The sequence below is a fragment of the Mya arenaria genome, chromosome 7, assembly GCF_026914265.1.
Source record: "Mya arenaria isolate MELC-2E11 chromosome 7, ASM2691426v1".
In the NCBI taxonomy this organism is placed as follows: Eukaryota; Metazoa; Mollusca; class Bivalvia; order Myida; family Myidae; genus Mya; species Mya arenaria.
In genome coordinates this window covers 54,479,996-54,494,508 of record NC_069128.1, presented here as the reverse complement: position 1 = coordinate 54,494,508, position 14,513 = coordinate 54,479,996, and the positions used below count along the sequence as shown (strand labels likewise).

At 32.1% G+C, this 14,513-nt stretch overlaps 1 protein-coding gene across 2 annotated transcripts; it reads right to left on the bottom strand.

The window, feature by feature from the left end:
- Window positions 1-8,628: 8,628 nt before the first annotated feature.
- LOC128240351 (uncharacterized) lies at window positions 8,629-12,326 on the bottom strand. 2 transcript variants are annotated; one of them, XM_052956965.1, is made up of 4 exons: window positions 12,229-12,326; window positions 10,934-10,991; window positions 10,340-10,525; window positions 8,629-9,347 (listed from the first exon to the last, which is right to left on the bottom strand). In XM_052956965.1, the coding sequence occupies exons 1-4, from the start codon at window positions 12,238-12,240 to the stop codon at window positions 9,178-9,180; spliced, it is 426 nt and encodes a 141-aa protein (XP_052812925.1). In that variant the 5' UTR covers window positions 12,241-12,326; the 3' UTR covers window positions 8,629-9,177. The 2 variants fall into 2 exon arrangements, with proteins under 2 accessions (XP_052812925.1, XP_052812926.1); XM_052956966.1 differs by lacking the exon at window positions 12,229-12,326 and adding an exon at window positions 11,224-11,250.
- Window positions 12,327-14,513: the final 2,187 nt, after the last annotated feature.

Below are 14,513 nucleotides of genomic sequence, written 5' to 3'. Positions count from 1 at the left end.
GTTTTTTTTCTTTATTCTTGATTGTTGGGATACGAGTGAGCAGTGTGTGTATACCACGTGATAAATTACGTCATATATGCTACGTCGGAATGCAAGGTATTGCTTAAAATGAAGACTTAAATCAAAGATAACTTTTCTTATACTACACCATTTTCAATACAACAAAGGGCAGTCTATGCCACTAAAAGAGCACCGCCTTTGTTTTATTACCGAAGTTTGATAAGGTGGTTAGATTCATCAAACACTTCGACAAACCTGTTTCCAAAATAATGTTTTGACAGTGCTCCGCCAGACGGCTGTATTTTGAAAAGGTTTGTCGAAGTGTTTGAAGAAACTAAACTCTCAATCAAACTCTGGTAAAAGACCGAAGGCGGGGCTCCGTAAGTGGCGTGGACTGCGCTATGTTTCATCTAAAATGGTGAAGAAATAGTGAAACTATCTTTGTTTTAAGTCTTCATTCGAAGCAAAATATTGCCTTCCGACGTAGCATTTATGACGTAATTTATCACGTGGTATACACACACTGGTGAGGTTTGTGCATGTATACTGGTTTAAACCTCCAGTAAATTTACCTTTTTAGTAAAGTTTTTACAGACCGTATCCAAGGCGGTACCTAACAATCCTTGATAAACATACCTAGTTAATTTATTCACATGTAGTATATATATATATATATATATATATATATATATATATATGCACTGTGCTGTTTGTGGAGTTTTGTGCTGGTCTTTCATGTTTCTTGTTTGTGTTTTTTTTTGTTTTTGTGTTCTATGTCTTTGGCGTTTACCCAGTGCCATTAAACCGGGTTTATGTTTAAACTTTTGGCTACTGAACTTGATCCTATAGTTTTTCACATATTGTTGAAGAAGAACACTGGGACTTGTCACCCCTGTGGTGATGTTTCGTGCAAGGGAGGCTACTGCATTGGAAAGCCATAGAAATATTCGTAGGTTTTATTGGTCTTTGATTTAAAAATAGCCTAATAACTATCAACTAATATATAATAACTTATATTTTGTTGAGTCGCATAAAAGGTCATAGTCAGGATTTAACGATTAAAGGCGAGCATTTTGGGTACGCCCAATATCAAAATTGCTTTTCATCCCACAAAATAAAAAGACGCTTAATGTGATATGTTTTCGTGAGCGCACGTGTGTGTGTGTGTGTCGATTTCACTAATGTTGACCGACCATTTTCAGAGGAAGCATGCGCAGTATGCGCCCCACAGAGCTAGCAAAACAACAACCCACATAAAGCCAAACGTTCGCAAGCGGAATGAAACAAGCGGTATGACCTAAAACGGAAAGCATGATAATTATTATCACGAATCAAATGCGGTTATCAGTTTGGCTTTAGTAAACTATGAAATGAATTTCACTCATATCAAGGGAAATCGCAACACATTCATTTTTGAAAACATAAATAACAGGATGATCAAATAGAGTTTCCCAAATTAGCAAATGGAATTCAGCTATAAAGATAAACATTTCCACCTACGAAGAATGATGAATTTCTAAAATGCGTTTAAAAATGACAAAAATAAATGTAAAAACAAAGAAGTAAACGATAAGGCACGTATTCTGACATATAGAATATGAAAAAAATAGTCTTCGCACAAAGAAATGTCCAACAACAGTATTGACACAATCAATAAGCGAATGGGAATTATAAATCGTCTGCCTTTCAATAAAATGCAGAAGTTGAGTAGCTCTCAAACAATTGGAAACTGATAGGTGTTGTGTTGGCACAACATAATAACATGTTATTATTGAATGTCCTTGGATGTGTGCTGAAAGTGTATTTCAAAATTATGGTGGTATGTTTGATATTGAGAAACTCACGTTTCGATATGCTTAATGAAACCCCTATTTGATCAGATTGTTTGAAAAAAAAATAACCTGTGAAATATATAACTAATGTTTAATATCATAAACAAATGGGTTAGTGAAACACAATAATTCAATTATTTAATTTTCTTAAATATGCCATATATACAAGAATGAAGTTTTAATGTACATGTCCATTACGTAAATACGTAAGTATGTAAATTTTATATGTACATACATTGATTGGCATCATATATATGTTGCACAAATGTCCATTTTCACTGATATCAACAGACAACAGTCATACATAAAATTATTTGTTTTTCAACATTATGTTTGACGTTCTTGTTGGGTGCACGTTGAATCATGTGTCTGAGATATGTGGTCATTTAAAATCGAAAGTAATCGAGCGTATTCACCTTAAACTTTGTAAATAGATATTTGGTGTTCAAACAAGTTTAAGCAACATGACCGTTTACGGTGAAATAGGTAGATACCATCTATACGTCAATATATATACTAGGGATAATAATTGTTCAGCGTTAAACTATTTCTACCGACAACATTGTCACAAACGAAATGCATGTCGATATGTTAGGAAATCTTGATTAGCGTTAAGACCGGGCCAGTAAGATATACTCTCTGTTAGATATGTATGGTTTCTCACATGTGTGGTTAAATCCAAACTCTGTTAAAAAAACTTTCATATTATGTTTAAGAAAAGAGTCCTGGCAAGAAATCATGGTATGAAGGGATAAGCAAAAGTCATACATTATAAATAATAATATAGATACTTTACGGATCATTTTGAAATTGAACTTTATGTAGATGTTTTACCAAAGAAACTAAGAACTTATTTGTCTCAGCTTAGATTGCCATCACATAAACTTCATACAGAAACAGGTCAATACGGCCGAAAAAGAATAGATGAAGTTGAACGTTAATGTGTTATTGTACTGTTTGTAACACTAATGATTTAGAAGACGAATACCATTTTATCATAATATGCCCTACATATAACAAACCCCGAAAAGAATTAATTAGACCATATTATTATATAAAAACCCCAATTATGTACACGTTTATCGAATTAATGAAATTATAAAAAAAACGTGAGCATACTAAGTAGTATAGGTTAATTTATAACACAAGCATTTGTTTAAAAAAATCTTATATAAATATTATGGCCAAGATATTTTAAGTAATATTATATTTGTAAATAGTCTCTCATAATATTTCATGAGTCTATTAATTATATGTTTATCCAACAGTTTGATTTCGATATGTGTCTTTTTGATACCTTCTTGTATGTTTATTTAATTTAATCGTCCGTCCGTCTGTCCATCAGTCCGTCCGTCCGTACGCGTCTTCTAAAATCTCTTTTATGATCACCATAAACATTGGATGAAATTTGTACTAGAAATTTAATAACATAAAAAGTGTCTTACAAGAAAAATAACATTAGATGAACGAAACAACTTTGCATTCGAAAAAATGTATAATTTGATCGCAGGAGTTTAAAGAAAGTGGCGAAAATGTAAATATTAAAAAGTACATACAGTAAATCCAGCCCAGGATATTTAAATATTGACTTATAATTATAATAGTTTTGTTCATCCTCACCTGATTTGCATATATATTTATTTATTTTTTGGAATGTATTTATGATTCTATTCCATATTATGTATAACCTATGTCATACCATGTGTTTGTTTATTTATTATTCATATGCGGTTAAGAAGATGATGTACTTTGTACAAGTCTTAATAAAATATCTGTTCTGTTCTGTTCTGATATTCAGCAAGTTTTTGAAATCAACAACCAGTCAGCTTCAAAACATACAAAGATGGATGGTATTCAAAAGTCTGAAATGGTATTACCAAGCTTCGATTTACTGTCAAGTTTTATTAAGAAGAAGGAAAAAAAAAAACACATGCCGACACCCCTTTCTAGACGGTAGCCACACCATTTATCAAAATTATGAATAATGAAGTAGCCATTTTGATGCATGTGTGGTTTGTCTGTGTTATGTCTACGTTTATGTTTAGTTATTGCGCTTGTCCCAGTAGCTTTCGTTGTGTTATAAATTGGCTTGTTCGTATGAAGTATACATATGTGCTTCGTTCAATTGTTTATAAATATTTGGCAATCATTAACTCATTAACGGTTTGGATGATAGTAAGCAGCAATTGTTAACAAGAAATACTGTGATACAAAGTATCACAGCGGGCCCACAAAAAGATCTACCATGTAAATATTTTGAAGTTGGTGATGGCTGATGTCGAGTCAAGGCTATGAAGGAATTAAAAGAGACCTATTTTGGTAAAACATTAGTCTGTGCACAACTACAGTTTATATTAAACACTTCGTCCAGGTTTCAGTACAACTATAAGTTTTACAGGGGACAAACAGACAGCACTAAATCAATATGTCTCTTGCTTACTCGGAAAAATACATTAATAAGGCAAACCAAAGTTACAGTTCTTGCACAAGCACAGCTGTAACAATACTTTTTTTTTATTTTGGTACCCATTTTTTATATTCAGTAACAATTCTCGGGACATTTAGTTACTTATATTGAAAATAAGTTTCAATAACATATTAGTTAAATCACTATGTAAATTGACACTTACTTTACAATGTATCAGAGTCAAGTTTTCATATATGTTACATTGGTCAGCTGAGGAATTGGTCAGTAACTTATCAATACGGCAGTATCGAGTTTCCCTAAAGCATACATTGGTCAGCTAAGAAATTTGTCATTAAAATCTGAATGAGGCAGTAATTGGTCATCTATATGCACTGGACCATGAAATGTAATGACCATACAACAATTCAACACCCCGAGGAGCTTTGTGCGAAATGTGACAACACGACTTTGAGGCTTAATGGACTATACAAGTTAATTAACACATAATAAATAAAAATGAAAAGATTACACTTATTTCGCCATTAATGATTCATGCTTTATATTTTTTAAAACATATGAACATTTCATTAGCAACAGTTTGCCTTGTTTTCCACAAAACAACTTAGAAAATACAACAGATTAAAGAGAAATCTATTTTATTTAAAATGATCAATAATGGATTGGCAAACAACATTCTTTTGATCGTTCTTTGATATAGTGCAGATAGTTTTCCACAAGTTGTGAGTCTAACATTTAAAGCTACATTTACAATTAAAATAATTGGTTCAAACAATTGTAAATGAAACACTTAAAAAAGTAATTTAATCCGTGATATCTTCTCATCTTTTCACCAAACTAGCAAAAAAAAAAAAAAAGAATACTCAATTCATTTCAATGAACTGCCATTTTCAATACACAAACATCCGTCTTGACGTACACTTTAAGGAGTATATAAAATAAATTAAACAAAATAAGTCTTAAAAAATCTTTAATTTCAAAACTTTTTTTCCTTCTTTGTCTATATGGACAGCAATTGGTCAGCAACTCTACTCTATTTCTATATCGTCAGCTAACTCGTCAGCACTTTAGTACGTGCCCAGAAACGTTCCGAAAACAAACGTACGAAAGACAACTCTGTTAAAAAAATCGACTGTGTCTACATTATTAATGTCAAAAGTAACACCGTTTATTTAATGACGAGACAATCATTATGGTAAGAACGACAACTCATGTATTCAAGGGAAAAATTGACTGTGTCTACATTTTTAGATCAAAAGTACTTGAATTTTTTTAGGAAAAAGAGAAGCATATTTTTAACCAAGTTCTTAAGTCTCCATTAACCTTTTACTCACCACGTATTAAATAATCAACTGCAACTTTCACCACATTGATAAGTAAAGCCACTGTTTATATTGGAGCAACACATACATGACGGGAAATCGATTTATGGCAATTTCTGATTTCGGCTATTCCTCAATGTTTGACCTTGCAGCAATTGAGGATTCTGAACGATGCTATTTCTATCGTTATCCATAAATTTCCTTAAAATTCAGTTCAAATCGAAATGATAAAAGCAGTTAAAAAAACATGTTTCTCCTTAGAATATTGTTTAATTATGTGAAAAACTACAGAAACCAGCTAAGTAGCCAACAGTTTGAACATAACCCCCTTAAATGTTTTGCTCCTTTGCCTTTATATTGTTTCTGCGCTTCTGTCAGAGGTAGAACTTTATACATGTTGCAAATGTTATATTAATCAACTTGTGATATGTTATAATTCATATATGCAATGTTAACTAAACTTCTGTGATAGTTGCCAACCTGGTGCAATACAACTTAACGATATATCATTCTACCAAGTGGGTACTTTGCTTTTTTAGTCCGAATCATTTTTGTAATATTTGTCAGTAAATTGTTAAACTATATGCAGTATGTTAAAACATAGTCGGTTAAAAACACGAGCTTATGTTGTACTTATTACTTTGCCGACTTAAATAAATCTAATCTTATCTTATGCACTCCTTTTGAAGTTAATTGTCCATGTAATCTATTTACATTAGGTCGGAAGTTGCTAGTTGCTGAAAATCTACTCCAGAAGAATACATACTAACATTTCCGTTCTGCAGGTATTTGTCTAAATTCAAAATAAAACAAGTACCAAAAGTTTGCATAACTCAGACTGTAACAAAATATTGTGCTAAAGCAGCATTTTCAATCTTAAATAAAGAGAGTACATCCTGGACCACAGCCGGGCACTTGGCATTTAGTTATAACGTACCTGCTCTGAATGGAATCCTTAACATTTTATTGTTTTATCTTATATTATTTTCTTATATTAATGATGTTGATGGTAGTTTTAGAAATGAAAGCTTTATGTTAACTAATATTTCATTTAAATAAAAAAACTTGTTGAATGGTAAAGTAAATCTATATGGTCGGTAAGTCAGTTCATGTGCACCAACCTTATATAGAATCTATGCCTTTCTCTCTCTGAGAGTGCATGCCTTTCGCGAGATGACTTTCCACCTGTATATTTGTGTTTTCTTGACAGTCGTCAAGTTTTTGACCGTGTATGACACGAAGAATATTTTTTACACTTATCTCGAAGGAGATAACAATACACTAGCCGTGATGAATATGTATATTGACGCCAAGAGTAAAATTAGATGCGCTTTCAAATAATTCGGTCAACGAAATTTCTGGTTTTACAGGGCACCCGCCAGTGAGATTTCTCCAATAATGTTCTTTCCTCTATATTGATGGCCTCATTTAAGGAATGACGTCACCATTACGTCATATGTACTTTCGTTGTGTGGAAAATTCTCGATAAAAAAAAATGTTCTTATGATTGATAGACATGTTTTCACATGCTCAATACACTTTAAATCAAAACTATCATTATTCCTGAAACTTTTATACCTTAAGTATCTATTCTTGCTCGATTTATCATTTAGAGTAGAGATTGAAGCATAAACCGCTGCCCTATAGTTGAAAGGTCATTTTGGAAGATCTATCATGGCGGACGGTGCAAATTTTAGAGTTTGTTTTTCAAGTGGAGTGATTTTTCTTAGGAATAACTTGACCCCCCTTTTTTATTGGCTTAAAATATCATTTAAAGCTTGTACTTTAAGAATATATGTGGTTATCATAGCCTGCATTCGCTCGAAATGCCTTTAAATGTTGTCTGAAAATTATAATTTTACATTGAATTATATAGGGAATAACAATGGTGGTGTGTAACCTTAAGAGTCAGAGGGTATTTTGCATTTGGTTACATGGTATGTACGGTAAAGCGGATCAGAAGGATCGGTACGTAAGTGTATGTGCACCAATCAGATATATCATTTAACCGCATGCATTTCGTTATCTGAAATTTACTTTACATTTACATTATCAAAATGTCAACAACACCTGTGTCACATCTTCACACGAGTTTAGTAAGAAACATATCGCGTGTCAGTCGTGGCTAATGGCTCCAGTAACTTATACACTTTGTTGGCAAATCCCATGGAAAATCGATTCTTATGTCTATTTTATATTTCTCTGTATTAATAATCTGAAAACCCTCAGTAATGCATTGAAGAGTCATTTCTCCTACTTTGTATTTAGAACAAACTATAACGTTCCGTAAGAGGTAGTAGAATATACTTGTTTGTCAATACAACAACTTCTAAACATGGTTAATGTCATATGAAAAGTAGTTTCAAGAAACTAAAACAAAGTGCAAAAAATGTAAGAATACTTAAACAATTTCTAACACGAACTACCGATGATTAATAACATGCAGATGCACATGGTACACAACATCAAGAAGCATGACACATTTATCATTGATTGTTTTTGCCTTTACAGTCATGATAAACATTGCACATCGTATGATGAAATATTTCATCTAATTATTACAGAGTCGGAGTCGAAACTGATTTAGGCTTCAGTTTTATGTTTGTTTTTCATATTGGATGGGAGTATTATTATTCTGCCATATTCTAATATTGGTAGATCAGCAGTCAGGTGTTGATAACTATAATCAGGTGAATCGGTAGATTAAAAAGAGGCTTTGCCAGTAAATAAAATAAAACTTTTAAGCACTAAGCAAATAAATGTTTGTGAACATACATCAGAATTCACCACGTTTGAATTGGAAACAAATGTATATAGCCTTCATCAACCTGTACATTAATCTTATGAATCATCTTAAACGCAACGTTATATTTTTGCAAAATCATAAACTTCAGTCCAACTGTCTTTCATTATCTATACAAGTTTGGGAGTTTTGGGGTTTAACGTTTTTCGACAAAACCTATTTGAAATTTCTTGCCTGCAAATGCTAAATATTCAGATCATATCATGTTAGCGATAATGGTTTAAAAAGAACAAATACACATTTTATGCATAAAATCGTTTAATCACGGAATTGCTACAAAATGTTACAAAGATAATGCTTGAACATCGAGTAATAGAACATTTAACAACATGTTATCGCATATACAATTTTTATCAATAAATACCTATATAATGGGTAATTGTATCAATAAAGGGTCACCCAAAACCAACGGTATTCTTACAATACTTGTATATTATATTGCAAACAAGTTTCATGTTTGTTAAAGTCAAAGTGTGGATGGTTCTGAATAATAAGGATGCTGGATTTCAGATGTTTACAAGATGGTAACTCTCAAAAAAGCAACGCGAAGGTGCTGTATGTGTGCTTCATAAAAACATTCAACTATTACATGAGCGCTCATTCTATCCTGATTTTATTACACGATTTTTAAACAAAATACTTTGAAAATGAATAAATTTCGTATTGAATGACCACATTTTTATATAATTAGTATTATTTTGTTGAATTACAGAGCTAAATACATAAAACGTTCATGGACTCATCTAAAAGGTGGCTTCCCAGTTAATTCTCAAAGTTTGATGGATTTCCTGATCTCTAAGGCCCGTTGTGAAGGCAGTTACACAGATTGCTTCCTAGCATGAGTCCTGAAGCCTCACAATTGGCACAGCACACGGGTATACTGTTGATGTTTCCGCCATAGGCAGCGTTGGCCCCGGCCAGGCATGTGTCACATTGAGCCCCCTTCCAGCAGTCACCCCTGATGTCTGAAAAAGGGGAAGTCAGGTTGGTAAATTTACATTTTACTGACCGATCCTGAATACACATTCCTAGTTTTTTATATAGTATAAATGCACTATGTTGTTGGTAGAGTGTTTTGCTGTTGTTCCATGTTTCTTGTTTGTGTTTTTGTCTTTGTCTTTATGTTCTATACCTTTGGCGTTTACCCTGTGCCATTAAACGGGGTTTATGTTTAAACTTTTGACTACTGTGATTGTTTCTGTAGATATTCACATACGTATTGTTATTAAAGGGAGAATCATGTTTGTTTATGTGTTAACAACTTTGCAAAAGAAGCTAACGAGCATTGTTAATATTCATTCATATTTTTCCCGCCTTCCTACCACTTAAAGTGACACTTTTATTCAAAATCAATACATCTGCATGTATAACAAACATACCTTTTGAGTGATAAACTACTTACTTAATAATGCATTTATGGAAATATTATTATAAATTACTGATAACAAGATTGTAACCGTGTATTTAATAGCTTAAAACTCAAAACTATTAAATGATATTGAATGATTGGTTATTGCTAAAGGTTTTACTGTTATCTACTACCGTCTTCTTAGAAAGACTGTGTGTTCGTCACTGTTCTTTCAAATAAACTCGGTATCCTTCATATGAACCATTGTTTTCGACATTTAATAATCGTTTTGGGTATATTCAAACAACATTAATTACATGCATTGTGGTTCATTGTTTTTGAGGGTAGGAGTGCATCTTTAATCATGCGGAAGTGATTGTGTGAGCTATAAATGCTGAGCAATAAACGAGAACGAAGGTATCAAAGTACGTGTCAGCGGCGCTACGTAGGATCAGGTACCTTTACCCCTTTCACTATTTCATTGACTATAAACGAAGATAAATGTTGTCATAATACATACACAACACACATGAAGTATTTGCAAACAAGGGACCAACAATGATTGCCATAGAAATGGACATAAGACAGATAAAATATCTTTGTTATTACCGGCAGGATCGTAACATTGACACCAAGGCCTCCCGTCGCTAGCCCGGTTCCCGGCTCGGCAGTACTTGCTACATGTAGGTGAACACACCTTCAGGTCACGTTGCTGACCAAGCGCGTCATTGACATTAACGGTCCAGTATTGACCTTCGGAACAAGCGTTACAGGCGCTTCCCGCTCTGCAGTTGGCTGGAATTAATAGTTCACATATGATTCATTTTTAAAATTGTGTTGATAGTTGAAGAGACATTGCAGAATATTTATATCCGTATTATTTATAAAATATATTATGAATTTTACTTTTTTCTGGTAGAAGTGAAAATGAAGTTTTGAAAGTCCCCTTTCAGTTAAATGACTCGGTTATTTCGCAGTTATGTAATTGAATTTAGAACATATCTGCTCCTTGATTTTTTTACAGTCATAACAGTACAATTCGTGTACGAAAGAATGGTGGAATTTTTAACAATAGGAAATTGGTAAAAACGAATAAAATTTGATACTTTCAATATCTTTAAATTAAAACTGTGGCTAAATTCTAGCCATAGGTTTCCTGGGTTTCGCTACCGATTCGATAAAGACGAAGGAGCTTGGACTTACATGGCACTCCTTCGGCACTGGTCCAGAGGTAAAACACGCACACTAAGCTGCAGTAGATCTACAACACATTATAACAAGACATTGTTGTACAAATTCTTTTTGTCAATTAGAATGTTTATATTTATCTGAAAACTACACTCGAAGAAAATGAGATGAACGCGTGTTACAAATGTTACAACTTCACTCTGTATCAAAAGCTTTTAGTTACCTTATTTCACATGTCAAATCGCTTGCGCATATAATATAATTGTATGTGCTAAATTACATTGTACACAAAACGTGCAACTTACTGCGATGTTCATTTAAAAAAGATTATCCTTATAAAGATGATAGAATCGAAAGTTAACAATTTAATTGCTACTGGTAATTCTTAAGGGAAAGCGAACGTATTTATACTTTATTTTACAGGATAGGGAATGTTTTTTCTTGGTAATAGGAAAGTCCCCATTTATACAGCAGATGACTTTTGCAATAAACAAACACAGTTGTATTTCAAAATCCTTCCTCGATTATCAAAACCTAACTATTAAGGATCTTTTAAGTTGGGTGATTTATCCCAAAAGTATTTCAAAACAAGGTGATTTTCAACGTTAACGTTTTAATAACTTAAGGTCCCAGTATGTAGAAGTAATGTAAACTTATCGAAATGTATGTATATCAAAATGACTTATGTGAACCTTTTCGACATTTATCCTCCATTAAAATGAAAAGAGAAAAGAAAAATCATTTATCGCAATAACAAACATGCATGCCAAAATTATTATAATTATTATTATAATTATTATTATAATTATTATTATAATTATTATTATAATTATTATTACTATTAGTAGTATTATTATTATACCTCATTAATATAGTACTCTTTTCATAAAGCAATATACGTTCAAACGTGCTTTACAATCCATATACACAAACACACAAAAATCAAACTAGTAAACTACAAATCAAGCGTGGCTACACTCAACTTTGTATAATTATTTAAAAAAAACTTAATTTGGACAATAATGCATTAATATAAAAACACAATATGAACTTAAATTAAAAGGTAAATGAATAGATAATCGTTCTAAAAATGAATCTTAATGATATTGTGAAATAATAATAAATTACATAACAATTATATTAGCAAAATAACATAAAAAATGCTACGCTATACATGTTCAAAAATATAAATGATCTACACTCAATAAATGAGCATGTTTCATACCAAGTTATTATCATTTTACGTATGTACATAATAATATTATATGTGTTAAATTACATAATACAGTATAACATGATGTGCAACTTACAGCGATATTCATTTTTCCAAGTTTATTCTTAAGGAGATGATAGAACCGAATGTTGATAATTTAATTGCTAAATTACAAATGATAATTCTTAGAGGGAAACAATCATATTTATACGTTATCTAACAGGATAAGGAATTGTTTTTCCACTAAGTAAAAGTCAAGTCCCCATTGACACACCAGATGTCTTTTGCGATAAACAAAAACAAATGTATTTCAAATTCCTTCCTAGAGTTAAGTACTTAAAGTACCAGTATGTTTAAGAAATGTAAACTTATCCAAATGCCTTCTGTTAACCTTTTTGACATTTTTTAACCCCCATGATGATAAAAAATTATACTTACAATGTTATTTTCATAAAATAAAATAAAATTGAAAAGCTTAATTAAATTAATTCAAAGAAAAAGAAGTTAATAAGACAATTAGCATTGACATATATGATAGGCTATTTTGCACTAAACAACATTGATATTTATTTCTTTCGAAAATTATGGCATTTATCTTAGAAACCGGAGCTTAATTTTCGTCATGTGAAATGTCATTTCAAACTGTTCTGTATGTCTCCAGATCTTTGTGAAAAAGCACGGAGGCTTTAGGACGAAACATGAACTGCCATGTACTTTTTACAAAGTGTTATGCTCCACCCATGTTATCTTATTAGCATATAGTGAGTAAGTGGTAAATTTAGTGTTTCCTTTGGACATTCCCATACATTTCTTTATAATAAAGCATCCTGTGATCCTCGGGATGTTATCAGACATAATCTAATGTAAATCATAGCTATTTCAGCACTACTATATTTTTTCTCTAAATTATTTGGCTCTAAGACGTACTGGGTCTTTAACGTCCGATTTATTAGACTACGTGCAGGCTTGAACAATAGTGCCCCAAAGTATCAAAAACAATCTTGTTGATCTATTAATAAGGGAACATAACATAGATATACACTAAAGTCACGTACTTTTTTTAATGCACTAATATGTTTGAATCATTTGATTTTAAAGGGACTGTACTCCGTATGATGAAACAGCGAAGAAAAAAAAAGAAAATTGTCGAAAACTGACATTCACTTGGTATCGATGTGTACAATGCATTGAAACTTAATAACTGAAGTACCACATAGTTTACAAATAATTTATTTTCGCAGTTATTTCGTATTTTTCCATTAAAAAAGATTACTAGGTATGTCTACCTAGTAGAATTCATTCCATATGCGTGATTGGCTAAACTTATCGAAACGAAATAACTGCTAAACTTTAATAAATTATAAACTGTGTGGTACTTCAGTTAGTAAGTTTCAATGCATTGTACACATCGATGCCAAGTTTATGTCAGTTTTCGACAATTTTCTTTTTCTCTCTCTATTTTATCATACGCGAGACAGCCCCTTTAACAGATAAAAGAAAGACTCGTTAAAGTTTGTCAACACATCAACATAGTTTAAGTGCGTTTTTTTTGTACGTATAATTTGAAAATCAACCGCAGCGGTGGTCTACTTTAAAGACAAACAGAACGTCAAACCGCAGAGCTTAAACAGAGCTGTAATGTTTATCATGACAAGAGTGTACTTGACTATAGTTCAACCTTATTACACTATAAGTATAGACATGAAATACATTTGATATTTTTTAATGAAATGTTTACTTCCCTCCTGTTAACGATATAAGGGTTATTTTGTTTATGTTTCTTTATACAATATTCACTGAGTTGTTTATTGGTACGTCATCGAATATCAACATTCTTTTTGAAGGTATACTTGTTGTTGTTAACATCGCGTATGGTATGATCATCTTTTATTATAAGCGGACAACATAATTAATTACTGTATCGAATGAAAAGAGGCAGAATATTTCAGTATTCCTATACATTTATTTCAGCCGCCATTGATTTCATACGGTGAAGTTGTAGTTATAAACTGTGAATGACCAAGTAAGTGGGTGCTTACAAACTATTATGTTGACCGATTTGCGTCACAATAAACCATTTATTTTATTTAAGTACAAACAATAAAAATAATAGCGCTGAAAGCGCTGAAAGGCTGTAGGCGCGACAAGCATGGTTATACTTTTTAACAATTCTGTTCATAGGCAATAACAATGGAATCCAATAAATCTTTGAGAAGCCCATTACTGTAAACGATGTGTGCCTGTCATAACCTAAGATAGATAATGTGAATTGATGAATTGTGATGCATTTAGCTAGTTTCAAAACATGTAGGTGAAAACTATATTACATTCAGTAACGGTCTAAGGTGAGTGTAGTAAGATGAGTGTAGTTTATGTATATTC

What these genes read in the sequence shown, in the direction of transcription:
- LOC128240351 (XM_052956965.1), bottom strand. An exon ending in CAGTGCCGAAGGAGTGCCAT is followed by an intron (nt 10,526 to 10,933) that starts GTAAGTCCAAGC and finishes TATTAATTCCAG; the next exon opens with CCAACTGCAGAGCGGGAAGC. An exon ending in TCAATGTTACGATCCTGCCG is followed by an intron (nt 9,348 to 10,339) that starts GTAATAACAAAG and finishes CCCCTTTTTCAG; the next exon opens with ACATCAGGGGTGACTGCTGG.